At 31.4% G+C, this 26,146-nt stretch overlaps 1 protein-coding gene across 1 annotated transcript; it reads left to right on the top strand.

Moving 5' to 3' along the window:
* Positions 1 to 363: 363 nt before the first annotated feature.
* On the top strand, positions 364 to 25,880 carry LOC133187442 (dynein regulatory complex protein 11-like). The gene is made up of 16 exons (XM_061322817.1): positions 364 to 463; positions 1,039 to 1,275; positions 1,606 to 1,725; positions 3,749 to 3,940; positions 4,180 to 4,251; positions 7,100 to 7,308; positions 7,797 to 7,905; positions 8,055 to 8,171; positions 8,689 to 8,913; positions 9,039 to 9,166; positions 9,499 to 9,689; positions 18,673 to 18,872; positions 22,140 to 22,223; positions 22,507 to 22,684; positions 24,313 to 24,551; positions 25,536 to 25,880. Exons 1-16 carry the CDS (start codon positions 413 to 415, stop codon positions 25,677 to 25,679), a joined length of 2,496 nt encoding a protein of 831 aa, XP_061178801.1. The 5' UTR covers positions 364 to 412; the 3' UTR covers positions 25,680 to 25,880.
* The last annotated feature ends 266 nt before the right edge of the window (positions 25,881 to 26,146 follow it).

Below are 26,146 nucleotides of genomic sequence, written 5' to 3'. Positions count from 1 at the left end.
CTTCTCGGGCTTTACTTGTATGGGTTGACTAAATTCCCGAGATATTCCGATTTGTTGCCATGTAAACAATATGGCGAAAAGATTGCAATAATCAAAATGTCTCATAGGTAAGAAAAGTACTTTTTTAAATATATTACCAGCGTATTTAAGTTATCCTTTTTATAGAATTGTTTTCTAATAAAATCTATAGTTATACATTTAACCCTTATAAAGAACGATATAAGAAGTCAAAAACGATAAAGTTTAAAAGGATGCCCATCCATTATGCTAATATTTTGTTTAATACACAATCAAATTGATATTACAAAAATCTTTAATGCATTTCATTTTTTTTTTATAAAAAGAAAATGTATAAGTGTTTATCTTTTGTAGCACGTACAACAAACAATGGCAGGAGGCTCAGTCCTCCCTCATGGATCTCCTTCAACAGGAGATACCAGAGCAGCCTCCAAAACCAGAAAAGGTATGGAGTAATTTGATATACAACAGGATGTAATTCACCAAGACTTTTAGGTCCTCATAGACCTATTCATATAATCCTTATCCTTAAATGTCTACACAGTAGTTAGTTGAATGAATAATTAAGTCAGTATTTTTTTTTAAAGAAAACATACTGGCGTTAAATATGCCTGAGACTGCATATTAAGACATTTTATGAAATTGGGCATATACATTGTGTATGCCTATTAGCATGCATGCAATATACCATCATGAATCTTATCCTGTATTTTAGTAGAAATGTTCCATAAATGTGACTATATCTCAAGTACACAATTTGACGTACTAAGTACACATTTTACAGTTAAATATGTCAAGAAGGCTATACTGTTATTCAGAAAGGCATGCATAATGGACCTTTTAAATATTAAAGAACTGGAATGTCATTTGAAAATAATAATTATTAGCTTTGAAAGAATTATGCCTATTCTATCCTCATTTTTTTTAAAGAAAAAAATTGATAAAACACATGCATACACATACATTTTGTTAATCAATCACTTTATTTATATATGATTTTCAAATGTATTCTTTGTGTAGGACCGACTGGCTGCATTCCAGTTGCTGGCTACCATGTACATAAAATACATCCAAATCTTCAGAAAGCTGGAGCAGTGTTATGACCAGATTGTTCATCCGCAGAAGAGAAGAGTATTACGTCATGTCTTGGATGGAACCATGGGAAGAATATTAGAACTGAAGCATGAAATGGTCAACCTTGAGTTCTCAGAGTATCACTACTTTGATGATGTTTTGTCTGATTTGAAATTAACTCCGGTAAATTCATTTATATTTAGAAAAAAATTCAGATACATCGATCAGGGTTGGGGAAATCATAAGAGTTAAAAATTGATTTCTAGATTCAGAATGCAATTTGCATATTTTTTAAATGTGTGTATATGTCATGAATTATGTTTTGCTGAATTTTGATTTTAGACGAATCATTTTTTTTAATAATAATCAACAATTGTATTATATTAATGTTCAGAAATAAATGAAATTTAAATCATGGAATTTACTTTGCAGTTGAGAAGAGATCATCTTTAATACTAGTATTTTACAGTAATTCTTCCTACTTGGTATCTGCATTGATATTGTTTGTTTCAGAATGATGTTGAAATCCCTATTCCAAAATTCTTTATCAATGAGAGATATGATGTCTTAAAAGAAAGAGAAAAATTGTTGGGTAAAATACTGGCCAAGATTGGGCCCCAAGAAAAAGAAGATGTAAGTATAACTTTTTACATTGCATTCATATTTACGACTTTTATTTTGATTTATTATGAACAATATTGTCAAATTGTTTTAAAAAATATTGCTCATGTTTTTTTTTCTTTTTTGAAATCTTTATGTGCAACACAAGCTTAAGTTGAAAAGCCAAATGTCACATACAACATTTTCCATATATATTCAAGAAATATATTACTTTGTTTCTATTTAAATTCTAACACAGTAAAGTTTTGAGCAGTTAATTCATTTACCATGCACTTAAAGGGATGAAATACTACACTACTAAGTAGGATTATTTATAAATTTATCACATATTATATAATGCAAATACATTGATAGTTTTTGTATGAAAACAAATGCTGCTTTCACAATGTTACATCAGATGTACATGACTATATCTATTATGAGACACATGAAATGAGATTTTGCATTACTTGATTCACTGTGACTTCATTTTGAATTATCTTTCTTACTCCAGCGTTTAGCATTTGTAAGTGTTAATGCATACAATATGTATTCAAAGACTGTGTTTATCAAGTGCTTTATATGCTACTGAAGAATCTTTACATTTAATAGAGATTGAGCAAAAGTTTGTAACAGCTCTCTGCCTGACACACTTATAATCAGCTCACAGCATTAAGAAAACTTTCTTTGTTTTAGTCTATTGTTAAATATTTTGAAATTAGTATAACTCCAGTGATGCTTATACATATTAAGCATAATGTGTTTAATATTTAAAAAGACATAAACTCTATCTGAAAAGACTTTTTACATTTATTAGGGCATGTATTATACTGCATTTTGCTTGTTTGTACATTATATTAATTGCTCTTGTAGTGCGCTTCATTGAAAATAAAAAGTCAGTTATACTAAAATTGCCATAGAGCCTATGATATTCACTTAATTCTGAATGAATGATTTAATTGTAGGATTGTTATAAATTACATTGTACATAGAATGATCTAACTGCATGTCAAGAATGAGAGAGAAAAAGAGTACCATTGAAATTCTGAAACATTCTGATAACACAAACTTTGTTGTATGCATGCATGTATACCATAGTTGAATTTGCTTCCATTTTTAAATTCAAAGGTATAATTAAAATTCTAGTCAGTAGTGACCCATAAACATGTACATGCATACATGTGATCAGATTTTGAGATTCATTGTTTTTACTTTTCTGATCAAAGAGTGCTTCGTGTCCATCTTTCTGTCATACATGTTGTCTGTTAAGTTTTCACAGACATTTTTAACTTTTCCTCCAATCAAACTTGCCACAAAGCTTCATTGATTAAAGAGAATTTAAACTTGTTCATAGGAAGGGGCACATCCTCATTCAAGGGGAGATAAATAAGAAATGTTAGTGGTCCAGACATCTTTTAAAAATATCTTTTTCTCAAGAACCACTGGGCAATTTAAGAAAAGACAAATTTTTTGTGAAAGCTTCGTAATGAATTGAGTAGATAGATTTGAAATTTCTTTTAATCATAGCGAATTTTTAAGTTGTATGAATGAAGATTTGTTTTGTTCAAGTAAAAGACCTTGGGGTCAATTTCAGGGATAAAATTCTACATAATGTGTGTATTCAGAGAAAAATTAATCTGCAGAACAGGAAGGCCATGATAGTCATGTTGATATTGAGGAATACTCATGCTATGACATATTAAAGTTTCATCAATGCAAATCCCTTGGATTAGGATCAGGGATCACATTATGTGGTTAATATTTTTCATGGGAATAAATAGGTGAAAAATTCTGAAGAACAGGAGGGCTGGTTACTCAGATGAGTGTTGTGGCCCAGGGGCCTCTTGTCTTAATTTAGGTTTTATTTGCAATGTTTGATACACTGTAAGAATACACAAATTCTGTATATATTTTTCATTATAAGGCAGAGGTTTAATGAATCTTTTACGAATAAAGATATAATGCTTTCTTTTGTAGGTGATTCCTTTATTTTTTTCCCAGAAAAAATTAAATAACCATTACAGAAACTTTTAAATGTTTTTATTATTTCCTGCAGCAAAAAGAGGAACTTAAAATGTCCTTGGAAGATGCCATTAAGCTGATTCAAGTTCATGAGCGAGCCCGTCAGGGAAGACTCAGAGCCAAATTTATGAAGGAAATTCGAGAGCAAGAGGAACGAGACAGGAAAGCTCAGACTCAGGGTGCCCCTACCCTCGACCCTGATGTAGCAGCTAGTCGAATTCAGAAGGTAGCTAAAAATTATCATATTACGTACTCTGTATTTGTAAATGTTTTTTGCTTGGATTTAAACTATTCTTTAAAAATGAAAAAGAAATTTACATAAATACACATGTTTAGCTTTATGAAGATTGGGCTGAATTTCTGAACATAGGGGAAAATATTTGTCATAATTATAAATCCTTATAATTATAGGATAATTTCCTAAAGCCAATATATTAAAATATGTAAAACTGTTTTTGTTTGAAGGTGTGGAAAGGTTTTGCACAAAGAAGAAGAACAAAAAAAGAAAGGGATGAAGAAATGATATTCATTGGCATGGTAATTTGATCTCCTTTTTTTGTTAAAAGTACAAACATTTTGAAGCTGCATGCTTGGACATAAGATGTTTTCTATGAGCACAAATTATATATGCAATATGTAGTGGATTAATTCCACTGAATTTGATAGTAGTTGAACTGAGTCTGTTAACGTAATAATTTTTGAAACACTAACCATTTCTTAAAAAATACATGTAATAAAGACCTTTTTAGTTTAATAAGATATTGACCTGATAAGATGGATCAGGGTGAATTAAAAAAAAATGACCAAACGCATATTTATCAACCCACACTAAAAATACAGGCAATGAAAATAGATTCCTATGTCTCAGCATATGTCTTTAGATAGTGTCTAAATACCTGCCAAATATCTCGTTGATATCTCAATTAACAAAAAAGTTATGCCCAAAAATGATGCTAAAATTGTCAGGAGTGCAACACCTTTTTGTGACATTTTGAAATTTCAATATTTTTTGGAGATCTGTGAAATAAAAAATAATGCTTCATGCTGAAAATAAAGACTTTCCTGATAATATTCAAAGTATTGAGCTTTAAATGTGGACTGTCATAACTTTTGTTTAATCAAGTTATGGTCATGGCAGATGTTTAAAAAAAATGTTATACCATTAATACATTTATCAAACAAAATACAAAAGAGTGCAACAGAAAAAATGTAGTGTTGCCAAAAAAACATCAATTGTAAAATTCTGAGAGAAAGTTAAGACAAAAAAGAATTTTCGAAGTGTAAAACAATAACTGATATACATTTTAAAACTTAAAAATGTTATATAAATCACAAGCAGCATTAATGAGAGTCAAGTATATGTGCATACCCAAAAATTTCAGGAGTGCAACATTTGATGTTTTGCTCCCAAGCATGAAAAAACTATTATCATTATATGATTTTCTGATTTTTATTTTAGAAAATAAAGACACAAAGAACATTTTTACCAAATAGATTTATCAATTACAGGATCTGTCTGTGTCTCAGATCCATATTTCTATGGTCAGAAGTGCAACACATTTTTTTTAAAGATTCAAGTTGTGTGACGAAAACACTTCTATTCATGCTTAGAAGTATTCATTAATTAATAATGATCTTTTTGTATAATTTAATACTAAATTATTGACAGTTTTATTATTAAAATCCTTCCTTTTTCAATTTTATCAATTCAGATATGTTCTTATCTTTTTTGTGAATTTTTTTAATGAACGAAAATAAACACACTAAAACATTGTCGTAAAATTCAAGTAATTCCTCCTCAACTTCACTGAAACAACAGAACAAGTTCTTATGTAATTTTCACTTCACAATTCTACTTTAAAGGCCCCAATGCTTTTGGTCAGGAGTGCAACAAATATGTTAGAATTATAAATCATCCAATAAGAATAAAAATAAAGAAAAAATGATGAGTAGAATTTTTCTGGTGGGTTACTGTGTTTGTCTTCTGAAGGAAAATACGCTTTAAAATATATTTTATCTTCTAAATATACATTTAAGCTAGTTTTTTGGCATAAAATAGGGTATAATAATTATTCCAGATAAAATGCGAATTTTAAATACTTTCATCTGTTTTAATTATGAAGTATTGGACTATAAGTATTGCACAATTTCATTACCACTTGATGATGCCAACTCGATCTTTATGAATTTTTGTGTTCTATGGTTTTAATTTTAAACTTTACTGCAGTCAGGAGTGCAACAAAACTGCTTCATAATTACCGATGCTTTTTAACTATCTATAATAAAAAAATAAGTTGAAAAAAAGATGCTTGATACTATTTGATGTTCAAAATGCTATGTCTATCAACAAATTACAGAAATTTTACGGTCAATTCAGGGAATAGTTTTCATCATTTCACATATATTTTAAATACAATTTATATATATTACACTTTGCAAATAATCATGTTTTAAGGTCTTCAAAATATAAAAAACCTGCTGTAAACAATGAAAAATACCAGCATGACAAATTAATTTACAAAGTAAGAATGGGTTATTGTGTGTTATAATTTTTAAAACAATGTTAAATAAAATACATATCAGATGTCAGGAGTGCAACACAATAATGTAACATAGGGTCACTTCAAAATCTAGTATTTTTTGTAAGAGAAGTCGTAAATAACAATTCTTTTTTGGCTTAGATTTGAAGAATTGACTTAAACGGACAAAAAAGTGAATTTTGGGGAATTTTATTGCTTCATATTTTTCTCACATTAAAACTTTTCAAACCAGAATTGAAAAAAATTATGTAAAGTAACAATCAAAAAGCCAATTTTTTGTCACATGTACAAGAGAAGATACTCATTCAAGGTCTAGATTTAATCATTTATACCCCTTTTACCATTTTGAAGCATAAAAAACTATAATTTCTTGTGATTATGTATTTTAAAAAGTCTTTCAAGGTTTAATGATATTTTCTTTTTTCAAAAGAAATTTTACTAATGAAAATTCTGAAACTTTTTAATCCAATTGTCTATTCTATTGCCACTTCAGGATTATAAACTAGAATGCATTTGCAATATGATGATATAACGTGAAAAATATGTTATAAGTAGTTGAATTTTGCCAAAAAAATTCAGTTTGGTGGTCATTTTTTTTTAATTCACCCATCAACCTTCAATATAAATTGACTGTGTCAGTTTCATTCATTAATTGAACCTTATCTTCTAGTTAGCATGGTTAGTATTTGTATTGGTTTTTCTAAAACAAGTCAACAAATGCACATATAGGATATATCATGCCAAATTTTTAATGACACTTTCACAACTTAAAGTTTGAATAAAATTTGACAGAGACTCTGAATAGTACCTCCTGCATTTTTAATGTAATATTTGGTTATTTTTAGGCACCCCCGCCTTTACCCACAAGTATCAAGAACACTCCCCAGGCCTTGGCTCTGAAAACTGAAGCTACACGACGGATCACTCAGTCTAATCATGAAAATGAATACCAGCAAGCCCTGGGTACCATCAAGGAGAAAATCAAGGAAACAGAGGGTCCTGACATTAAAGAGACCATGATGGACCAAATCAGACAGTGGTTCATTGAGTGCAGGTAGGTCATCAAGGAGAAGATCAAAGAAACTTAGCATTAAACATCATTTAAAAACTTAAGCTAGCTAGACCATGAACCAATATGGTTTATCAAGTGGTAGATAATCAGGATGAAGATGAATTCAGACTAGGGTTCATCATGTGCAGGTAAGTCAACAAGGAGCAAATCAAGGAAATAAAGGGTCCCATATTGAAAGCTCAAGCTATACCTTGAACCATTCAGGCAATGGTTAATTGAGTGCAGTTAGAAAAATCAACAATAAAATAGCAAATACATGTATGGTTTCAAATCTGAGTGGAATCCTGTTTCATTTTAAACACTAGGGTCCCATTTGAGTTTCAAATCATGAAATAAAATTACATCAGTGTATGTATATATATGATGATTAAGAGACAGTCAAAAATTAAATCGTCATGTGTATATAAATGAATAAATGAAGATGTGTATAAAATCAAACATAGGAATAATGTGTAACATTCTTATTACAGAGATGCACAAGGAAAGTTTCCAGAATACCCAGATGAGGATGATGGGGGATCAGCTCTGATCTTCAAGGAAAAAAGTCCAGAGGAGCTGGAGGCTGAACTGAATGACAAGGTCAGTCAAATCTACAACATGTTCTGGAGAATAGGGATCTCAATATACATGTATCTTCATGTACATGTATTTATATTTCAATGTCAAAATCTTAACTCCGCCTGATTAACCTCCTTAGAAACATTGATAGTACATCCCTGTTATTGCAGGATGGAGACAAGAAAGGAAAGAAAGACAAAAAAGGAAAGAAGGACAAAAAGGACAAGAAAAAGGACAAAAAAGGAAAGAAGGATAAAAAAGGAAAGAAAAAAGGAGGAGATGATGAGGTATTTTAACGTTAGGATAAGAGATCAGATCTGTTGGTTAAAAATTACTAAAACTTAGATCTACGATGTATACAAGGCCAACCTTGTGTTGTATATACCTAGTACTGTTACTTTCAATGATTGAATCCTTGTTCAGACTATATTTAAAGGCAATTATATAGGTATTTGAAAGGAAACACTGAATTTGTTGTTTGCTTTAAACATGTAGTATATTAGGATGGTACCACTTTTGAATTAGCTCTAATTTATAAGTAGAATCTGATTTTGACCCAATATTTGGAAATAAACTGATGGTTTTTTTTTTTTTTTTTTTGGCTATCCTTAACTATTCATTCAGTGTCATTTTGACACAAAATGGCAAAAATAAATTTAAATTCATCAAAATATTGACATACACTAACCTCAGCTTCAAATTTTTTCAGCCTAATTTTCATTTTGTTTATATTAATTATTTAATCAGGTCAGTACATCCCAATAACCATGTGAACATTGAATAAAAATTAGATTCTTGTTTCAGGAAGAGGAAGAGGGCTGGAAAATGGCAGAGTCTAGCTTTGTTCCATCTATCAATGAGGGAACAGAAAAATTTAAATCTGTGTGGATGACTCGGGATGAAAAGGACAACTTTTCCCAGAAACATGATGCTGAACTCATCAAAGAAGAAAAACGGAAAGAAGTGGAAGAAGAAATCCGTATACAGGTGGATGAACTGATGAGGGCGGAGCTGAAAAATCTGAAAGCTGTAAGTTATTATCCCTCTAACAAATACCCGGAAAACTCCAAATCAATCGTCCTTATAGTATTTATATACTAGGGAAGGTACATGTATAATGTTCCTTAATTTTGTTAATTGTGTTTGGATTTTAGGCTGTTGATAGAGATAAGGGAAAGAAAGGAAAAGGAAAGAAATCTGGGAAAAAGAAGAAGAAGAAGGGAAAGAAGAGTGGAAAGAAAGGAAAAAAGAAGAAGAAGGAAAAGGATTTGACTCCAGACAGGTGAGAAAACTTTATATTCTTCAGCTAAACTCAAAGTATGATTTTGCCTAAGCAATACATGCATGTTAAGTTTAATATACATGCGGGCACATTCATTTTTTAAAAATCTTTTTTGAGAGATATCCAAAACACTATATGTCCTTGAAGTCATTTATATTTAATTTCTTTTCTGTTAAGTTAACAGTCAAATTCTTTTGATGTTTTCTGAGATAGAAATTGGATAATTCTCTGATTGTTAGGCATTAATTAATGACAAGTATTCAGACTGAACAAAATAATTTAACATATAGTGATTATATACTGAAGCTAACACACTGCAATGCTTATTCTAGGACAATAGAGTCCCTCTATGAGGAGCTAGTCAAGGAGGGGATCATAGTGAGGTGTCCTCAGATTCGTCTGTCCGAGTTTGAGGGCGAGTACAGTTATCTTGGTACCACACTCAGACAGGCTAATATTGAACCCATGCCCTCCCTCAGTGATGTCAGAAGATTGGTGACTGAATTTGGGATATTACCACTGGGTAAGTTATAAGTATTAATTTACTTCTTTTGTGCAAGACAAAAAATTGATATTTTTACCAGTATAATTATTTATGTAGGACTTTTTGTAGAGATCCTACATATGTCTGTAGTTGTTGCAATAAACCATAAAAGTCATACAAATATATGAAATTACACCTTTAATCATAAAATAGAGGACAATTTTCTATTCTGGATGCCATTGTCTCAAACAAAATTTCAATCTGCACTACTTGGGAGGATGCATGCTTATCAATTTAAATAATTATAATATTATAGTTTGTTTGTATAAGTATAGATTTGTTCTTTTCTTTAGCATATTTGTTTACAGTACAGCTCACGAGTATCTTCCGGAAAACACCGGCCACGGTGGACCCTTGGTCCACGCTTTTGCGTGGACTTTGAAAAATGTCGGTGTCTTTGATGTTTCGTTTTAAACGCTAAGCTGGCACACGGTGCGACACGGTGTGTACACGGTGGGACACGGTGCGTTTGCTCCGTGGAACTACGTGCTGGTTAATCAACGTTAAGTGGTATGAAATGACTTTAAAATAATTCATTGAAGATTTTAAAATAAAAAGCATTGAAATGCATATCATCCGCAGCGTGCATTTTGCTACTTTCGATATTGTACTGACGTGTCAATGAATTTAACAAGGACGGAATTTTACAATGTAGTCAGCAATCTTGTGTTATTTGGAAGATATCTTCTTAAAAATTATTTTGTTTGTAAAACAAAAGCTAAATCTAAATTTAAAAAAAAAATAAGAAAGGAATATTCTGCATTTGTACTGTGCTCAGGAAATCCATGTGGAAGTGTCAATTGATTATCTTATCCGACGTACTTTTTTAAAATTATAAATTACTGTAGAAACTGGTGTATATGTAAATAATTACTACATCAAAATACGACACAGAAAATATATTATTTAATTTAATTTGAATCGGATGAAAAAAAAGATTGACTTAAATTTCCGTCCCGTAATGGAACCCATATTGAGATGAGACCCGATGTAGTCTCTGTGTAATGAGTAAATCTCTGCCCAGCCCATCAGAAAATATGAAATGTTGATATCCAGGTATTGAAGATGCCCCACTTTTTCATCTGTGTCTGTAATTGTTCAGAATTATATGTAAAGTATAAACCTTAATATTTAACTTGCATTTTGTGTACAGATCGAAGCATTATGGGCACAACATTTTCAACAAAACTTGTCGCCAAGAATAATCACAATATGTAAACGATAAGATGTAAAACGTTATTAATAATTATGCTCAACAATTGTCAATGACGTCGATAATGGAAAAAAAATTCCAATGATACTATTCAATAAAAATGATATTTCTGCAATATGTTCTATGTTAAACAATGATGTAAAAACTAAAAAGCCAAACAGTTTTCTTCCGTATAACGTGTATGGAAAAAAAAAGTCTGCTTTAATTGTTAATAGGTTCACTGCCTGACTAAGCATATGCATAGGAGATATGAAAAACTAGATTGAAGATTTTATGTTTTACTAGTACCTAGCGGAGATTTTTCAAACCATTTAATAAAAGCAAGCATACTGTATATGTGCTCTCCCTACATGTAATAACAGCCCCCCCTTTCCATAATGAGTTTTATGGGTAATTTCTACACGGACATGTTAAAAAAAGAACAATATTTACATATGTCTATTTATTGTATTACCTGTCCTTTTTAAGGATTTATTCTAATCCTTTTCAAAAATAACATTTTAATGATAAATAAAATCAACGAAAGAGAGACAATTTTACGACATGGAGAGTTATGATTTTTTTTCTTCATTTCACCGGTAAGTTATGTTACAGTATATAACCAGTTGAATAATATTCGAATAATATTCGTTTGTAACTGTAACTTGTTTTTTTTTTTTTTTTGAATAAGTTGCTGTACTAAAAATTCTCTAAACAATTAAATAAATAGTTGTTTATTTTTCAAGTTCCAATTAACTTCCCGACACGTGTAAGTTTCGAAGCCAGTCGAGGTGTATAGTATACACTCGCCTAGAGTGAATAATGTCCCAAGGGCCACAGCAACTGAATGTCCCAATATATTTTTCTTCTGAACAGGTGTGAAATATATTAGCCAAGGAGCGACTCCATACATACACGAGAAGTTTCTGCAATTCATCGATATCCGGTATTTGATTGACAGGTAGAGCACTTGGATTCCGTGTGTGATGCGTTGAACTTGTACCTAAATTGCACCAATTCTATTTCGTTTCGATTAATAAAAACTGGAGGTGAACTATGATTTCTTAAAAAAAAAGAGAGAGATACATTATATGTATATGAGAAAAAAAAAAGAACAGAAGGATGAACCTGAAAGTAAAATATCTCTCTCTCTCTCTCTCTCTCTCTCTCTCTCTCTCTCTCTCTCTCTCTCTCTCGTATTTTAACATTATAAAATATGGAATTCAAAATAATTTTTAATTATTACGAAAAAAGTGAATAGTATATAATTTGTAAAAGAATTTTTAGAATGCTGCATTGGCAGTTCAAGCGATTTTTTTTTTTACTTTTCGTACTAATCGTAGAAGATTAAGTAGTAATAAAAAAGAATATCCAGATAGAAATACTGACACTTTACATATTCGACAGAAATAAACGTTCAAACATTGATTTTTTTTTTACATTTATGTCTCTTAATGTCAAGTTGAATCAATGGATGCATACAACTGCTTGATTTTCATGTGAATTTGTCGATTGTACGACTACCAAACTGCGTATTATAAGATTTTGTAGTGAATGCTACGTGTTTTGCTTTTTTTTTTTGCATGTACTTATACTTTTTCTTCCTCACATGTAGCAACTTAGTATCTTCATTGATAAGTGGTCTACTTTTTTTATTTTATTTCTGCAAAATAAGACTTAATTCATATACCATATGAATATCATAATATACTGACTCGACATTTTTTTTTCACTATTATTATTTAAGATGTAGTAATCAGATGATGCTAAATTAGTTATCTGATATCATAGGTATTATTTGTAAATGCCTTTACTGTCAATACCTTTACTACCATATTATTTCGCAGAGAAAATAACAACTAAAATTATCGATCCGTATCTATGTTTTGCATTGAATAATTATTAAGTTCAAAGACAATGTACTTGGATTTGTACCTGCGCATTTATAGCATACGTCAGAAATGTATTAATTTGCACAATCAACATGTAGTTGTTTTTGTTTTCAAATGAATATGAAATATGAATTCAACAGAAATCAAAATAAATTTATTCAATTGATATATACATGTATACCGTCAACGGTGAACCAAAGTCTACACTGAACGCCGGTGTTATGTCACGACCTCACATGTATGATAGTGAGCTGTTTGAATTAAATAATTTTTCATTTTAATACTATTTCTTTCTAGCAATTAAACCAACATACCTATGATTTCAATTCTAAAATTTATTTTTATAAACAAACCATTTTCTTCCGTAATTTTCTTGCACGGTGGAACACTGAGGGTCACCCGATGAAATGGTAATGTCCACGGTGTGACACGGTGCATTTTTGGTGTAATCGCAATATACGCACACGGTGGAACTCCGTGTACACGGTGTAACACGGGGTATTTTCCACCGTGTGTTTTCCACGGTGGGGTGGAAGAAACTCGTGAGCTGTACTGTATATAATCAAATTAAACAAAAATCAATTCATACAGGTATTCAAAATGATGGACTACTTAATTGTGGTTAAACAAATTAACCGAAGTAAAAACATTTTTAATTTTTAGTGTAAAATAGGAAAATATGTGATATATTCAGGAGAAAGCTTATATATACCAATACATGTAATATACCGGTAAGCATTTTTTTAAAACTGAAGCTTGTTGCAATAAACCTAAGTGTTTATAAATTTATACTCCTTGATATGAATATGTCCACTATCCTTAACATTGATATTTAGATCTTTATTTTAGAATATATAACCAATAATATATATATGTACCAAACTTGAACATGCTGTAAATTAAGAAAGTAAAACAGTAATAACATTTAATGAAGAAAACAAAGGAAGCTCCTTTAAACCTAAATGTACAGATTCATACCTAGGCATACTTACATTTAATATACATACATTATTTGCATAATGTATACCAAGAAGTTTTGTTCGTCAGCTTTCTTTTCTTCTCCCTCACAGTAATTACATATTTTTTATTTCCATAGTGATGATTAACCTCATTTTTTACCCTGTGCTGCATTAATATTTTTTCAAAATTACTTTACATTTGAGGACAATAATTTTAAGTGGACAATTCAGAGCACAATTATTAAGTGGGAATACAGTCAAACTTGTTATCTCTAACTTATGGGACCCAAAAAAGTGAGATAGCCAAAGAATTCAAGATATTGAGGGTAATACTCTGAAAGATAAGTGGTTAAGACATCCAAATCACTTTGACATACCCATGGTACTTCAGATATTAGTGTTTGAGATACCAAAGTTCAACGTAAAATTCATATTTATTCCAAATGCCCTTGTTATTTGCAATATTATGTGTTATGTACTTCAAGGAACAAAGCCTTTTTCTAAATTTGGATCACATGAACCATATAGTGTCATATTTACATATTCTACTGAATTTATCTCCTTTATTTCTTATAAAAACTAAGATTGTGTATCAATAGTCCAATCCACACTTTGCAAAAGTTGTTTCCTTTTGCAGGGTCAACCAAAAGGTCAATAAGGAAGTACTTAACACTTGAGCAGGCTCTGACAAATTCACTGCTTTTTAAATTTTTTTCTTCAATGTATGGGTAAAGCTATAGCCCCATCCTTGGGCAATCAAAATGCCAGATTTATATGTAATGTTTCATTTTAAGTCAAATGACAAAGTTACAAAGCTCAATGTTACAAAGGCCAGTGTTGAAAAAAAATTACATAACATGTACAGGCAATAGTGGCAACTTTAATTCCCATACTAACAAGTATAAAGGAAGAATTTTATTGTTCAACTAAAGAAAGCATTTTATTGTTTGAATCTTCACAAAGAGATCTAATTTTCATTTAATTATTTATTCAATTCATACATCAATGAAAGCTTGCAGCTCCCCCTTGTCTTTAGTATCAGCACCTAGAAGAGAAAAAAGATGTCAAATATCAGTTTTAAAGATATATTCAAGTACTAAATAAAAATTTAATTTTATCAGTATTCACATTCTTTTAATTTGATCAGGGATAGACATTAACTTTCAGATTCACTTGCCCTTTGGGCAAGTGATCTCAAACTTTGACTTGTCCGAATGCAAAAGTTGGTTGCCCAAAATTAGGATGGAACTTAAGACGAAAATTATTAATTACTGCAAACATTATGAAAAGAAAAAATGTGACGAAATACACTACTGTCAATTTGGCAAGTTGAGCTACCTGGTACCTGAAAAAATTTTGATCCTGCATTTGTACATAAATGTATACCACTTGTAAATGTACTTGTAAATGTAACCTGTTAACACACACTGCCATGCAGCAATAACCCTCCATTTCCTTTTTAAATATCATATTTTTGAAAATTATTTGCGGTAGGATCATTTTGTAATTCGTGATTTTCAGCGATAACTGTGAAGCAATGCTTAAGGAAGATAGTTGCTACGAAACATACATCTTACCTTGATCAGGATACAACATGTTACACTGTACTTATATTCTGTGCTTGAATAATCTAATTTCCTAATAAGAAGTTAACAAAATTTTGTTAGACGTAGAGTGTATTTCCTACGAAAGAAAACAACAAACTCGATTTTTAAATGAACGGTATAATCCAGAATGCTACCAAGGAATTTCAAATGCAAAACATTGTCAGTCAAGTGTGTGGCGTAAATCAAGTGTTCAATTTATTGTTTTATTTATAAATTAATGTAAACTAAATAAATATGTACATTTGTATCAGAAAAATTCACTTGCCCAATCGGACAAGTATGTTGACAATTTCACTTGCCCGAACTGAGAATTTACTTGTCCCGGGCAATCGGACAACCGTTAATGTCAATCCCTGTTGATTTTTATATTCTAGTTAATCTTGACTCCTTAAATTTGTCTGCCAATAAAAAATTTTCAACCCATTTTGGGTAATTCATGTATCTTTCAAGTACTAATATATATTAATACTTAGATATTTTGACATGTGTACAGTGGCGCCATGTTTATCCGGACACCTCTGTCCCAAATGAAATCGTCTGGATAAATGAATCGTCCAGATAATTGAATCACTCCTCAAAAAACACTCTCCAAGCATGTATATATGCACATCCTTGTATTAAATGTGACGGCAAAGAAAAAACATTAATATTTGGTTTATTGTTTTTATTTTAGTTTTAAAAGAAATATTTAATTAAAGAAAAAATATATTAAAATGTAATTTATACAATAAAAAATGGATAGGCAATTTTCTGCTGAGACCTCCTTTTTAAACACAGTGAATTTAATCGCCTTCTCTTTGGCATGTGACTTCAGCATCATCATTGAAAATGTTTAGATATAAACTAACCCCATACAGTCCCCGTATATTCATTACACAGGGTTACTATAAAATTACCTGAATGCTCCAAGCTAACCCAAACACACGCAATCAATGAAAGTATTAAAAACAAAATCATCTTCATGATTATCAATATTTTATTCTACAGACGTAAGTTTGAATTTCGATCATTAAATAATACCTTGAAAAACGCAATCAACTTCTATACGTAACGCCAGTTTTATATTTCTTTTCTAAAGTAATGTACGTTTATAGACAGAGGTACATTAAAAAGAAAGATTTTACAGCATGGTCAATGTTTGTACAACAATTAACACTACTGCAAGAAAAGTGTGAAAAAGTTGTTTCTTGAAAAATTACCGTCAGGATAAACAAGTCATTTTTCAATGAACTATTATGTTTTGTAGTAGAAATAGATCTTCCGGATACGGAACGCGAATTTCTGGATTAATGAGACAAAATAACGTGGAAAAAATCGGTTCCCAAAAAATATCGTCCAGATGGTGAAGCGTCCGGATAAATGGCGTCCAGATAAATGCGGCGCCACTGTATACTGGTATTTGCAAATGCATTAAAAAAGGATTAAAATTAAACACTAAACCTTACTTAAGTTTTTCAAGTCTGACCTTTTAAAAACTTTGATGACTAACAGCATGCATATAATTAGAACTGCTATTTCAAAAAACAGCATTTTTCCTATTTCACTGGCACCATTCGTGGTTTCATTGGTGGAATCTATTTTGGGCTTTGGCAACCCTACATAATTCAGGCCATTGTCAGCCATTTTCTGCAAAATATTTGATCAGAAATATTATATGAAAATACTGAATCAGTAACATCAAAAACATCCATTTTATCTTTGACTTCTTTCACTTTTAGTGTGTCTAGAAAATGTCTCATTTGCATGTGTCTTTTTGTAAAAATTTGACTGCATGATCCTCATGCAGACAAACATTATAATAGTGTGACATCTAACAGAATAAACATAAAATCATCATTTGAATACATGTATATAAGTGTCACTCCTCACAGACAGACATGGATTAAGTACGTGTTACTTCTTCTGGAGAGAACAGATAAAACTGTGACCCCTCCCACACAGAAAACAGGGGAATTGATTCTTATATATGTGTCTGGCATGCTGCACAGGAAATACCTCTATAGGAATCAACAATATTTGGTCACACTTAAAATGTGTTCCTTCAAATTTCATTTATTCTATTTTTATTAGTTGTGTCTTATAAAAGTTGCATTGAAATTTTGCACTAGGCTCAGAGCTTTTACTCTGGCCACTATATATCAGAGTGCAGATGCCTTAATAACCAATTAACTAAAACACAGTTGGCACAATGAATTTATAAAATCGGAACAGGTCGCTAACAGTATCAAAGGAGCAACATATCATAGGGAACTTAGAAATTGATATGATACATTTTCTTATTGTCCATGTCATTGTCCTATGCATATTCCTGTATAATACATATGTATACAGTTGTTGCATATTTATTATTTGTTAAATATGCATCATCTGGGGAGTCCGACATTAAATGAGGAATCTGCAGATATTTATTTGGAAATTACACCTAATTTAGTGCTTTAATTACCTCAAAAACTTTGATCAAAATTGCGGAATCACTATACAAGCACGTGGAGGAAGAAAGGCGACGTCTGTTTAACGCCTGCGCAGTGTGTAATATTATGTTTATCAATTCGCGGCTTGTTGTTTCGAACAAATATGGATTTCCATTTTGGATTTTAAATCAACGAACATGTCATGTCTTGTCTTTTACAATAAACATTTACTAAATTGAAAGTATTTTATAAATTTTATTACAATATGTAGAAAATTGTGTTGTGTCCTTGAAAAATTGGTAAAAAATAATGATGTCATTGAAAGATATTGTTAACATAAACGCATGCAGTTCTAAACTATATATTTTTCAATGTCAGGTTTTGAACACAATATGTACTAATTGTCACAGTGACTGGGTGATCAATAATTTCAGAATGTAATTTTGCATAGGATATTAATAGGTGTACAGAGTTTTAAACTTGACACAGGAACTTTAAATATTTTAGCAAGTCAATTTAAGCTTGAATGTCTTTAAAAGTACCATGAATGAAGAATATAGAATGCATGTAAATTAAGATATAGGCCTAAAGGACTTAAATAGTTATATTATTTGTAAAAATATGATTAAATTTCAATAAATTGACAATCATAAAGAAAAACTACATGTATAAGTCAAATTTAACAGTATACTGTCATGTTAACACTTATTCAGCAGACACTCATGTAGGAAGTTTAAGAAGACTTTACTAATCCATTGTTAAATATTTTTGAGGATTAGATGTTTCGATCATTTAAAAATTGTATTAATTTTTAAATATTTTTCACTATTATATGTCTCATACCTGCAAGGATGTACTGAACAGGTAAATATTTGCTGTACATGTAACATCTCTTTTCCAGGGTCCCAAGCAGTTCATGAACAGGCCCCACTTACAAAGTCTGTCCTCCTCGCTGGCCCAAGGGGTACAGGGAAGAAAATGCTAGTCCAGGCTATCTGTAATGAGGTTGGAGCCAACATGTTTGACTTGACAGCAGCAAATATAGCTGGCAAATACCCTGGAAAAGACGGTCTTAAAATGCTCATACATCTTGTATTCAAGGTATTTTTAAATTTATTGATTGAGAGAGAAAATATTGTTTACGTGCAGTTGTACATAGATTGATTTTTTTATTTATTAATGGATCAACGTCCAAAAATCATTAATTTTCAAAAGATAGCACACAGGCTGTACACGTATATCAAAACATGTTGGTCACATTAATCATCTGCATGAGTTCATTATTGTCAGTTAAACAATTTGACAAAAAGTCAGCAATAAGTGATCAGTAATTGTAACACAATTGTAACACAAAAACTATGAAATTTCATCAAGATTCTTAATTGTCATAATAAAAAACTACTGATTTCAAAATACATTGAAAAATAAAATGTAAACAATCTAGCAAATTAATTTATCTCAAGAGTTTTTTGTTTAGTGTGAAAATAGGTATATAGCTCTAAAAATGATTTTTCTTTCCATGTTATTAATCATTAGCTCAACTTAACCAGAGGTTTCTGATCGTATATCAAGAAGAAAAAAAATCCTCTCCAGAACAGGAAAGTTATACTAGTTATAATGTAACAGAAGTATTCCCATGTTGTTTTGATTCTTCTGAAAAACAGAGGGTCGCAAGTTCACTCAGGAGAGCATTATAGCCCAAAGATCTCTTGGTTTTTATTTATGGAATTGCTGAAGCATTTTTTTCTAAAATAACAATCACAAAGGGTATTTAACACCCAACAGAAATATAGGATACAGCCTTATGCAGCTGTACTATAGTAACTTTTTATGCCCCCGAATAAAATGGCCGGAGCATATAGTGTTGCCCTGTTCCATCATTCTGTCATCATTCAGTTTCCATTCATTATCTCTGCAACAGTTGCACACATTCAACTCAAATGTGACATTTGGATACGTCTTAGGAATACGCAGGTCAAGTTTGAATTTAGTCGTGGTCCGATGATTTTTGACAGAGTTATCCATCTTGAACTTAGGAAACAAGATGTGCCTGTGAAACACTGATGTCCCCTTATGGCAACTGTGAAGGTGAAACTTTCTCAAATGCAAATCAAATATGTTGGTACCCAAAGTAAGGTCTTGTCTCGAGGAATATATCTGTGAAAATATGAAAGCCATAGCAGCAACCATTAAATAGATATGGAAAAGATTGAAGTTTTTCGAAAGTAAGTCAAACATCAAGGTCAAAGTCAAATGGTCAAAATTAATGGTGCCCAAGAAAAGGACTTCTTACAAGAAATACACCTGGAATATACCTGTGAAATATGAAAGCCCTAGCATCAACCATTCAAAAGTTATGGCCAAGGTTAAAGTTTTTCAAAAGTAGGTCAAACTCCTAGGTCAATGGGCTACAATTATTGGTATCCAAAGGAAGGTTTTGTCACAAGAAATACACATGTGAAATATGAAAGCCCTAGTACCAACTATTCAAAAGTTATGGCCAAGATTAAAGTTTTCCAAAAGTAGGTCAAGCTCCAAGGTCAAGGTCAAAGGGTCAAAATAGTTGGTATCCAAAGGAAGGTCTTGTCACAAGAATTACACAAGTAAAGTGTGAAAGCCCTAGCACCAACTGTTCAAAAGTTATGGCCAAGGTTAAAGTTTTTCAAAAGTAGGTCAAACTCCAAGGTCAAGGTCAAAGTTGTTGGTATCCAAAGGAAGGTCTTGTCACAAAGATTACACATGTGAAGTATAAAAGCCCTAGCACCAAGCATTCAAAAGTTATGACCAAGGTTAGAGTTGGTTTACGTTTTGCAAAACTGGGTCAAACTCCAAGGTCAAAAGGTCAAATATGATGGTACCCAAAGAAAGGTTTTGCCACAAGAAATACACATCTGAAATATGAAAGTCATAGCTTTAACCAATCAAAAGTTATATGCAACAAGCAGTAATATACAAATATTTTAATTTTTTATCTAATGATTTTCAAAAATGAATACAGTGGGTTTAAACTCAATTTAAAAACATCAGAGATTTGATAAAAATGTTAAATTATTATCTTTTAACTTTAGAAAGTAACACATGAATGTTAAAACACCCCCACCCCGGCCATTCAATTACAGCGTGCAAGACTTCCATGTGCAACAGTTGCATCTTGATTTCTACGATGCAATAGGTTCATCAATCTCGAGATCTCAGCGAAAGAAATATTCTTTGCCATTTTTAAATGCCTGTTTTTCAGATGATGAGGTCGAATTTTCTCTATCCAAGTGCAGTGTAGAAACCCTTGGACTTCCAGTCCAAGGACTGTCATTTATGCTAGCGATACGTAAGAGTCTATTGAGGCGTGATGGGGTGCATATTTGCATCTGCAACTCACCTTTATTTTGAGATTTTCCAGCTAGAGCAAAAGAAATGCGCACTTAAGTCATTTTTAGGAAGCCTTGGCATCTTTTATGGAAAAGAAAGGAGAATTTATTTTTCGAAACATTGCTGCATTACTTATGATGAACAGATACAAATCCTTAAAACCCCATATTAATTATTGCCAAATATTTTGTTAAACATGCAATTCTTGATTTCTGTTAAGCAGACCCAAACTTAACTTCTGGTAATGGTATGAAATTCATTTAACTGTTAAATTACCGATATTTACAAAGTTGAAGATGTCCTTATTTTTTAGATACAAAATTGTATCCTATATATAATACTTTTCCAAAAAAATAGAATGTTGCATTTCTTTGCGTTTCAGTATACATCAAGATAAAGTAGAGACTTAGTGCTTTCATTTCCTATTAAAAATTTTCTCCTTAAAGCCAAGGTATTGGAAAACAGGGTTCATAGAATTGCATTGGTCTTGAATTTTAAGGAAAACAGGTATATTTGAGTACTTTCACAGAAGAGAAATAATATGAGTGCACCCTCTGATCTAAAAAATAGAACATGTTTTGTAATCCTCAGAAATAGTTCTATCATTTAAAAGTTGCATATTTTAGATAAGAGGTTGCGCTCTATATTAAATATCGAAAAATAGCTTTAAAAATTGGCTGTTTTTGTAGAATTTTTCAGGATATGAGGAAAATGACACATTTCATGATGTCATAATGCATTGACTAGTCAGAAAACTAAGTCATTTTTGATAGATACGCAGTCATCAAAGGTCTAAATGATATTTAATGCATTGTCAACTAAAACCAAGCAGTTTCAGTTTTTCTGAAATTCACAGGGCCAACAAAGGCACTAAGCGAACCTTAAATTGTTCTTTAAAACTAAATATTGCATTTGAAATTTTGGCTGCTTGTGGGGGTATTCATGGCGATAACAACACATCTAATTATTGTTTGTTTCACACCGTGTATCCTTTGATTTCAGGTTGGTAGAGAGTTGCAGCCCTCTGTGATTTATATAGGAGACTGTGAAAGGATGTTTAAAAAGAAGATCCCAAAAACTGATCCAGTAAGTCTATAAGAGTTACTGTACTAGTTGGAAGGTTGAGCACGAAAAAAATTTTTTTTTTCTATTAAAAGAGATTAAAACCTACAAGCAACATAAAAGTATTAATAATATCATCTTCCTTCCCCAAAAGTATCCATGCAGCTGTAGCTGTAAAATATTGATTGTGACATTTTTTTAATTACTGTAAACTTCATGCAGTTGTTATAAAAGTTGATTTAATCTCTGTGTGAAGATTTACCTATGTACAAGTGAAGTAAACACCTTTCATTCTTGCTTATTACAGACTGATCCAAAAAGGCTTAAGAAAGAGCTGCCAAAGGCCATGAAAGGAGTGAAGTCAGATGATCGTCTGTTGTTGGTGGGAACCTCTCGGTGTCCTTTTGATGGGGAGATGAAGCCGTTGTGCAGTTTATACCAGAGAATTATTCTCATTCCACGACCAGATTATGCCTCTAGACACTGTAAGAATATGTATTAGCAAAACCATATATGTGAAGATTTAGCTAAATATATAAAAGAAAGATACTTTTCAATATACTTGCAACCCCTCCCTTTCCCTCCAAAAACATAAACATTTAAGAAATGAACAGGCATAAATTTGACATGCACCTCCCTCCATTTTCTGGCTCAACCCTATCCTTTGCTGTCCTGATCTGAACTTAAATTTAAGGTACAGTACATGGGGATACCAACAAATAAATCTCTCTAGCCAACACTTTACACTTTAGAGGGATGCTTACTTATTAATTTTACTAACTGTGTTGCCTGTTCCTTTTGTAAATATTTTGATAGATGTTTACCTATATATATACTCATATAACTCTGATCTATTTGCTGTGGCAATGATTTGATCAAGTAATATTCTTTTCTGATTCAGTGATTATATATTTAAAAAGTTGTTTAAGAACTGACCATTCTATTTTTGATTAATTAACAACCCCCACCCCTCCCCCTGAAAGGGGGCATGGCCCTTCATTTGAACAAATTTTGAATCCACTTTACCCAAAGATCTTAATGCCATATTTGGTTGAAATTATCCCAGTGGTTCTGGAGAAGTTATAAAAGTGTGCACTCAACAAATAACAGACAATTAATAGACAGAAAGACAACAGAGAAACTTTGTTCAGAAAAGCCCTTGAGCAGATAATCATGAATTACTTGTATTTTACTTAACTTTATTTTTGCAAGACAGCATTTTATTTATTAGTTAGATACTGAAATACAATGTTTGCTTTGAGAACTTTATCTTCTCTTCAAGCAGGTCTTGTAAAATTACTCAAAATTAAATTTTTCACAGTGTTTTTGATGACCCCAAATTACAACATAATAGAGGCAATTTCCCCGAAAAATGTGGCCATTTTTTCAATAAGTTTACATTTTACCAATTGTCTTCAAGATCTATATCAATGTAAAATTCTTCCCAAAATAGATGGAAAAGGCTGTTTTCAAAATATGAATGAAAAGCAGTAGACAAGTATCATGAATGAAATGTAATTTAAGTATATGAATTAATACAGTATATAACTTTCCCTTCATGTACAGTTAAACCTTGTTATCTCGAACTTGATGGGACCGAAAAAAAACTTCAAAATATCTGAGGGTTCGAGATATCGAGGGTAAAATACTTAAGAAATCTATGGTTAGGATTCCCAAATCACTTCCACATATCCATGGTATTCGAGATATCCATGTTCGAGATACTGAAGTTCAACAGTTACTTTATTAGTTTTCTATTTGAAGACACATATACTGACGTAGAAGCAGAAATTTTTGTGGAGATTATATTATTTATTGATTATGATCTAAAAGGATGTTGTGGGGACTTAATTTCATTGTTACAAAAATAACCATATTAGATATAAAACCATGTGAAAATTTGGTTAGGGATTCAATTTCTTGGGTAAGTGTTATCAACAAAATGAACAAAAAAATTAAACCCCAAAAATATTTCTGTCTTACAGTATATACCTGTACTTCATACACATCGAATTAACTTTGAATAAATATTTTGTAAAATGTCTTTACTGACATGATTGCCTTTTCTAAAATACTTACCATACTTATTAATAAATAAATAAACTTTTGACAGTGCTATGGAGGAGGCTGATCTTAAAGAACAATGGAGTCATCACCAACATACTGGATGTTAGCTCCCTGTCCAAAGTCACTGATGGCTACACACCAGGTCACATGTTGACGGCCATCACCCAGGTCCTAACAGAGAGGAGGATCCAAACATTGTCCAAGAAACCTTTACAGTCGGTGGAATTTATAGCTCCTCTCGCTCGGATTGACCCTATCTACAAAGAGGAGGAAGAGGCATTTAAGGTGTGTAATTCTAACAGGATGGAGAATTAGTGATTTCTTTAAAAAGGGGGAATACAGTATAGGAGGATTATATATTGGTGAATTTATAATGAGAAAAAAAATATGACAAAATATAAGAAAGGTTCATATTAATAAAGTCAGTCAAAACAAACATATTTTATGTAGTTTTATAACTTCAAAATATTTGAAATGCTAATATTAACCCCCACCCCACCCCCACCCAAAATGAAGAGAGAGAGATGGAAAAAAAATGTGTATGCAATTCACACATATTTGCTAAAAAAATATTTTATTTACAATTTTGAAAAAATTAAAGTCCCTTTCATAGACTTTGATTATGATGCCCTGAGATTGCTATATTGTTGAACAATTTAATGATCCATTTAACACCTAGCAGTTCTTTTTACTGTGGAAAATAATTCTTCATTTGATTGGGAAATGGATGTAATGAAAATTTTCTTAAGTTTATGCTATAACATCCAGTTGCTGGTACTCACATGGTATATAAAACTGTAGCTCAGTCAAGATCAATCCAACATCTTGTGTTCATGCAACTACATGTTATACGACAACTAGCTACAGAACTAGAGCATATTTAGGAATTTCCAAGCTTAAGTTTATTGACCCTCTGGTAAGAGAGATAACTCTCACCAAGATAAAAGACTATCATTCCTTTTTACGGCAGTCAGGTTAAAATACAATTTATATTAAATTTTTGCCCTGCAATGTATTCTGAAAGTTTTTGTGCTTTTTAATTATAATTAGATGTCTTTTGAAAAATATTACTAAAGCAAATATTTATATGCATGAAAAGAGGTTAGAAGAAGCTTGACAAACTGATGAAAAATTAAAATATCTGAATCCAAACCTTTGAACCATTTCCTTTCTTAAATGTATTTCACATTACTTATGTTGAAATAATCCTAGGGTTTTAATTCTTCATAGAGTTCCCAAGTTTTCAAATTAATTAACTTTTTTTTGTAGGGGTGGTATGCCAAGACACCACTTGGGAAGAAACGTGCCAAGGCGGCCCAGGCTGATGAAGATGATGGTGGGGGAGGTAAAGGCGGGAAAGGAGGCAAGGGCAAAAAAGGAAAGAAGAAGGGAGGGAAGAAAAAGAAGAAATAAACTGTAAAGCTTGATGGGAAGTTTATTATCAGATGACTGTGATATATGTTTTTGTCAAGACATTTGAAATGAGTGAAACACAAAACCAGATTAAATATTTGTAATAGAGGAATGTTAAAAAAAATGGATGACGGAATGAAGATTTTTGTTTATATATGTGTATAATGTATTGTTTATGATAAATAATTTAAAAAATTAAAAGTATCTTTCTTGAGAAATATATGTACAAAATGTTGAGATAATTGTAAATTATGATTTTTTCATTGATATTATAATCACTGGTTTTAACAAAACCAGCACTAAAGTTAGAATACTTTTTTATTTTAACATACTTAAGGCTTGCTGAGTATCTCCCAGGAATATTTGGAATCTTTCTTTGAGATTAGACAAGCCATTAGCGTAGAAGTGGAGTGAAATGTGAATTAAAATGTCAGTAAATCTGGTGAAGAAATTCACAATAAGGGGAA

This window comes from Saccostrea echinata, unplaced genomic scaffold (assembly GCF_033153115.1).
Source record: "Saccostrea echinata isolate AGI-Se365-2 ecotype Australia unplaced genomic scaffold, CSIRO_AGI_Sech_v1 ptg000015l, whole genome shotgun sequence".
Classification (NCBI taxonomy): domain Eukaryota; kingdom Metazoa; phylum Mollusca; class Bivalvia; order Ostreida; family Ostreidae; genus Saccostrea; species Saccostrea echinata.
Note: the sequence above shows the minus strand (reverse complement) of the source record. Positions and strands in the feature narration are given on the sequence as shown.